Here is a 6219-nt window from a genome sequence, read left to right as displayed (position 1 = left end):
CAGGAGAGATTCTGAGTCAGAACCAATGGTCGAAGCTGCACTTTAACCTTTACAGTGAGATGGTCTGTGTTTATTGTTTAAGTTGCTAAGTTGTGGGGTACTCACTTTGTGGTAAATGACTGGTACACATATCCAATGGGATGGATATATATGTATATATAATATATAACATATATATCCAATGGGATGGATATATATGTATATATAATATACGTATACATAGTATACGTATAATATATATTATAAAATGTATCTCTCTAAATAGAAATCTATTGAAAAGGGATGAAAAACTACACACACACTCATCCATACATCCACAATCCACACTTAACATTTATTCAAACATGTGTTTTAACACTAGTCCAGTACTGCTCTCTGATCCATGAGCTTAGGGCATGGCTCTCAGGTATGAACCGTATTTCAAAATGCCTTCTTCCAGGACAAAATGCAAATAGAAAGATGCAAAAATCCTGAGTTTACAGCATTTTCCAGTTTTACAAGCTAGGGCTGAGGTCTCTACAGCACTGACAGAGCAAGAGGCTCGGTGCCCCCTGCTAGTCCCTACCTCTATGAGTAGAGCTACTATTCAGACTGGATCCGTGTCTGTTTGCTTGCCAGAATAAACTAGATTGTAAGTGGCAAAATCAGAGAGTGTTAAATTAATGGCCCAATTTTCACCAAAATCGCTGGCAGCAAGCCCGGTTCATGTAAACATGCGGATTTTTAGGACACAGACAAGCAAGGACGCACAGAGTGGTTGGATTTATGTAAGCAGTGCCTTCCTGAATAGCTCACAGGCTCTAGACGGCCACAGAGGCCACTCCTTACTGTGGAGCCTAACAGGAGGCCGGTTATATTTTGAATACTGCTCTTGTCCCAAGCCTGAGTTCTGACAGGCCTCTCTGAAGCTCTCAGGACCGTGAGGGGCCATGTTTAAACCTCTCTGGGGATTTGGGGACCTGGTGCGTGGGACAGCTAAGGATCCTGTTCTAAGTGAGGTGCTGGAGGCAGCACACAGGGCACTGAGTTGGGCTGCCCGGGTGTTAGTCTGTGCTCTTCTGTGTAGTGTGGTTTTGAGAAGCCCTTGTCTTCCAGAGCCTCAGCTTTCTTGCCTGCAGAATGGGTTGTTCTCTGGGGATGAGAAAGTTTGAAGCCCTGGGGCATATGGTAGAATCAGTGATTTCTTGGCCCTGATCCCAGGGGGGAGCTGCTCCTCCTGTTATCACTGCGCTGCTTGGAGGACTACCATAGAGTGAGTCAGTCAGGTTAGGGCTGAGGAGCCTGGAGCTGAGACCCCAGGAATCTACAGCTTGCAATTATAACACCGAGGTCACAGGGCAGGATTGGGCAAGAGCGGGGAATCAGTTGGTGCCTCTGATCCTGGTCAGGGATGTTTGGAGATACGGACAATTCTGGGAAATTCAGGACCAAAAGGGGGAGGGCTCTGAGGGGAAGCAGCAAACTGTTCCCTAGCCTTTTAAGGCCTGTCTCACCCACAAAAAGGTAACGAGTATTGAACATGCGGGTGTGCATGCGTATATGTGTGTGCATGTGTGTGTGTGTAGACTCTCCCTTTCTGAGAAATAGAATAGAGGTCACCCATGCCTTCCTTCCTCCCCTATACCTCCCCAGTTCCAAGTCTATTTCTACCTCTGTTTATGGTCCAAAGTCCCGGTGTTGGTGATGCCAGGTTCAGCGTGCTCAGACACACATGGGCCCTGGATGGACCCTGTCCCCTCCCCTCCCATTGCCCAGGGCTCTTCACCTGGTTCTTCAGGCTTCAGCCCCCTCCTTAGACTGGGCTCTTTGTGGTGCTGAGGGACCTTCAGTAAGTACAGCAGGAGGGGAAGGGATGGGTGACAGTCAAGAGAGAGTGGCTGGACGGGTTCACATGCGCAGTGTGTGTGAATGGGAGAGGAGATATTTTTTTCTTAGACAGAATATAGCCTTGGTTAGTCTGGAACGCACTCTGTAGACCAGGCTGGCCTCGAACCTACAGAGATCCACCAGCCTCTGCTTCCTGAATACTGGGATTAAAAGCATGTGTCACCATGTCCAGCTAGAGGATAGATTTTTGGATGTCAGGCTTGGGAGCAGATAGGGTTAGGGGAGACAGAAAGCATGTTCACCTAGTCAGATGTAAAAGGGGACTGGACTTCTTCCAGCTCCAAGCCTGTCAGCCCTGGCTCAGCGCTAAAGGCTCTAAACGTGGCTGTCCTAGGTCCGGATCCAGTGCCATCATGACAAAGGATTATCAAGATTTCCAGCACCTGGACAATGATAATGACCATCATCAACTCCGGAGAGGTGAGAGGTGCTCCCTTTCAGAGAGGCGAGGGGTGCTCCCCTCTGGAGGAGAGCATCAATGGCTCTGTCCCTCTGACTCAGCTCCTGTGTCCTGTGGAGATCCCTAGCTCTGTTCCATACACTCAGAAAACAGTGGCTGCATCACTCTTGCTGGGACATCGGGTACAGGGCATAGTGTTGGCGTCCTCAGTGACAGATGTCTAAGCTTCCTCCCAATGTTACCCATTTCTCAAGACCCCAGGCAGAGGGTGGATCCAAGGTGTGGGGACTACTGAAGGTTGGGGGCATGAGCTTATTGTCAGCCCCGTCTGAAATTAGGTCCCTTTCCTTTTCAGTTTCAACAGTGTGTATGTGGAGGTGGAGGTGGGGATGGGGGGTGATCAGGATCAGTTTGACTTAAGGGACCCTTGGAGAGGGGGCTGAGGGTCTCAGCACGGATGAAAGACGAAGCATCTGCTCTCCCTGCTTCTTTGTCCTCTGAGCAGGGACTGTCGTGTGCCTGTACAAACAAATACAGAGCTCTTGAGGTATCCCAGGTGGGCAGTGGGCTTTTATGCAGGAAGGAGCACAGGAGGGGAAACGGGGCGCGGGGGGTGGGGCAGGAGGGAAAGCCGGCAGGCCAACCGACAGGACTGAGTGTCATTTTCTTCCTTGGTGGGAGAGGCTCACCTTTTCACCTTGCATGCAACCAAAGACTCACAGGAGTCACGGAAAGAGGAGGAAACCCACCCTTCCTACACGTTGGTGGAGCAATCACTCCCCAGGCGTGGTTCACCGTCTGTAATGACAATATTATGCCACAGGGTGGCAGCAGAGGTCCGGGGCTTCGGGAATGCTAGGGCAGGTCAAAGCTTTGCACTTCTGATAACCCCCTTTCTTCCCTATCTTTCTTTAGGCCCTGCAGGGTTGCCCACGGCCCGCATTTCTTAATCTATACGGCTCCTCTTAGTCTACTGGAGAATTTAGTTTGCGCTCTTCCTAGTACCTCGGGATTTAGGTTGGCCCGGGTAGTGAACTCTTGATACACTCTCTTGCAGGGCCTCCTCCCACTCCACGGCTCTTGCAGCGACTCTGCTCTGGATCCCGCCTCCTCCTGCTCTCCTTGAGCCTCAGCATCCTGTTGCTGGTGGTTGTCTGTGTGATCACATCCCAAAGTGGGTGGCCAGGGCTGGGCAGAGAAAGGGGGCAACTTCGGGTGTGTGTGAGCGAGCGGTGGGTGCGGTGGTTGGTGGACACAGACAACTTATTTTTCTCTACTCACATCCTCTCTTGCTTAGATTCCCAACTCCGGGAAGATCTGCTGGCTCTAAGGCAGAATTTCAGCAACCTCACTGTGAGCACTGAGGACCAGGTCAAGGCCTTGAGCACCCAGGGTGAGGGGGGGGGGCTGGGTTTGGGGCCTGGGTCTGGGTGAGGGGTGGTGGGGTTGTCAGGACTTTGAACAAGTTTATCCTCTAGGAAGTAGTGTGGGAAGAAAGATGAAGTCAGTGGAGTCGAAGATGGAAAAACAGCAGAAGGATCTGACTGAAGGTAAGGGTGCAGGGGGAGGGGAGGAAGAGGGGGGAGGGGGAGGAGGGTTGGAAGAGGGAATAAGGGGCAAGGGGTAAGAGGTTAGGGGGAGAAAGAGGGAAGGGAGAGGGTGAGGGTGAGAGAGAGAGAGAGGAGGGGGAGGTCAGGTGGGGGGAGGGGTCTGACACGGGGCCAAATCTCACAGCCTAGGTCAAAGTTTTGGCTAGGGAGCCTGTGATGATTGATTGTTCTCCAGTGTTCACACTCACCTCATTCATCTTCCTCCCCTCTTCTCTCTGCCTCCTCCTGTCCTCTGCCACTCCCCCCCCCCCATCCACCCTCCCACCCCTCCAGATCACTCCAGTTTGCTACTGCACGTGAAGCAGTTAGTGTCTGACGTGCGAAGCTTGAGCTGCCAGATGGCTGCATTTCGGGGCAAAGGTGAGGGGTGAGGGGTGGGGGTACAAGTCCCACTTCCTTGAGCACCCCACCCTGGCAGCAGCTCAGCCCTTCACCCTGCATTCCCTCACCTCAGGCTCTGAAATGACCTGCTGCCCCATCAACTGGGTAGAGTATGAAGGCAGCTGCTACTGGTTCTCCACCTCTGTGAGGTCTTGGACCGAAGCTGACAAGTACTGCCAGCTGGAAAATGCCCACCTGGTGGTGGTGACCTCCGGGGATGAACAGGTGAGGCCACGCTGAGCTGAGTTCTTCTGGGATGCTAGATGGTGGAAAGGAGAGGTCACCAAGTCTGCTTCTTTCCTCAGAACTTCGTCCAGCGCCACATGGGCCCCTTAAACACTTGGATTGGCCTAACTGACCAGAATGGGCCCTGGAAATGGGTGGATGGAACAGACTACGAGACAGGCTTCAAGTGAGTGTGGGTCTGCGGGCAGGGTAGCTGGTGTCATCCTGGGCCGGGGGTCCCAAGGCTGGCGACGTGGCTGAGAGTCTGATCTCCTGGGGCTCACAGCCATCTTCTGTCTCTAGGAATTGGAGACCAGAGCAGCCGGATAACTGGTACGGACATGGGCTTGGAGGGGGCGAGGACTGCGCCCACTTCACGACGGATGGCCGCTGGAATGACGACGTCTGCAGGAGGCCCTACCGCTGGGTCTGTGAGACAAAGTTGGACAAGGCTAATTAGGAACCTTCCTTCCCCTCATTTATATCCTTAATTCCTTGAGCTGCTGAGGTTTAGAACTGGTAGAGCCTACCTAAGGGTCTCCCCATCTTCAGGAACTCTCATTTAGGTAGGATTTTTAAAGGACCGGTAAAGAATGGTGTTTAAGAAATGATGTTTGATGCCTGGTGGTGGTAGGGGTGCATATTGAAACCCAGCGTGCAGTTCTCTTCTGTCAGCTTTTTTTTTTTTTTTTTTTTTTAGAGTAAAAAGAAGAGAAATAACCGTTCATGAGCTGTCTGGTCATTGGGGATTAGGAACCGGGTGTGGGTTGGCTCATGTTAGGAAAGCCTCAGGTCAGCAGCTGAGCTGTGAAGACAGAATGAACTTCAGATAACACAGCCTGCTAGCAGCCTGGCTTCGCTGTGTACAGATACGGCAACGTGAGCTAGTTATTCTGTCCTAAAGTCTCAGTTGGAAAATGGGATGATTTTTGACCTCTGTCTGCTGGGGGCAGGACCAACCACCAGGGAACTGCAGCCCCCCCCCCGCCCCCCCCCCGTGCTGAGTGCATCAGAGACTTGGAATGAAACACACTGGCCTGCGACATTCATCGCAACAAACAGAAACTGCTTTGTACACTGAATAAACGCAGTGAATACCCAGCTCAGGATCACAGACACATGAATGCAAAGATATATTAGTATAACCAAGGGTGGGAATGAGGACAATTACAGATAACTTACAGACATGAATTACTAACAAAACAGGGCAAAATGTTTGCTCATAAATAACATGAAAATACAATATATAGTCATATGTATATATACATGTATATATATATAAATGATATAATATGTATATATTTTTACAAATACACTGCAGGAAAATAATATTTTTCCTCTACAGGAAAGATTGGCAAATCTGTCATCTAAAATTAGAAACAAGCACTAGGCCAGACCTGGATGAAATAGTTGCAACATTTATAACAAGTAATTAATATCAGGACTATGAAAAACTATGAAGTCTCAAGAGGAAAACTCAACATGGAAATGTGAAAAGAGACACTGTTAAAAACATTTGTCACTTCAGGTTGAGGGAACTATTCCCCCTGTGCTCAGGCAGCCAGCGGTCTCCAACGGTCTCCCTTCCTCTTGCCTGCCTGACGGGGCTGCCGTGGGCTTGTGCTGGTGACGCTGCCCACTGGGGCTTCTTGACAAGGAGATTGTCTTCAGTATATGATGCTAATCACTTACTTTGAAGTCATAGTTGCTGTATGT

General features: G+C 50.4%; 1 protein-coding gene across 2 annotated transcripts; it reads left to right on the top strand.

Annotated features, from left to right (window-relative positions):
* The first annotated feature begins 1378 nt into the window (after positions 1-1378).
* Positions 1379-5228, top strand: LOC110304164 (asialoglycoprotein receptor 1). Of its 2 annotated transcripts, none has more exons than XM_021175401.3 (9): positions 1379-1503; positions 2222-2307; positions 3345-3461; positions 3585-3680; positions 3766-3837; positions 4171-4257; positions 4352-4503; positions 4584-4690; positions 4807-5228. In XM_021175401.3, exons 1-9 carry the CDS (start codon positions 1391-1393, stop codon positions 4961-4963), a joined length of 987 nt encoding a protein of 328 aa, XP_021031060.2. In that variant the 5' UTR covers positions 1379-1390; the 3' UTR covers positions 4964-5228. The 2 variants fall into 2 exon arrangements, with proteins under 2 accessions (XP_021031060.2, XP_021031059.1); XM_021175400.3 differs by lacking the exon at positions 1379-1503 and adding an exon at positions 1664-1828.
* Positions 5229-6219: the final 991 nt, after the last annotated feature.

Source organism: Mus caroli, unplaced genomic scaffold (assembly GCF_978045245.1).
Source record: "Mus caroli unplaced genomic scaffold, Mus_caroli_1 scaffold_13, whole genome shotgun sequence".
NCBI classification, from domain to species: Eukaryota; Metazoa; Chordata; class Mammalia; order Rodentia; family Muridae; genus Mus; species Mus caroli.
The sequence above is the reverse complement of the archived record's forward strand: the minus strand, read 5'-3'. Positions and strand labels throughout refer to the sequence as shown.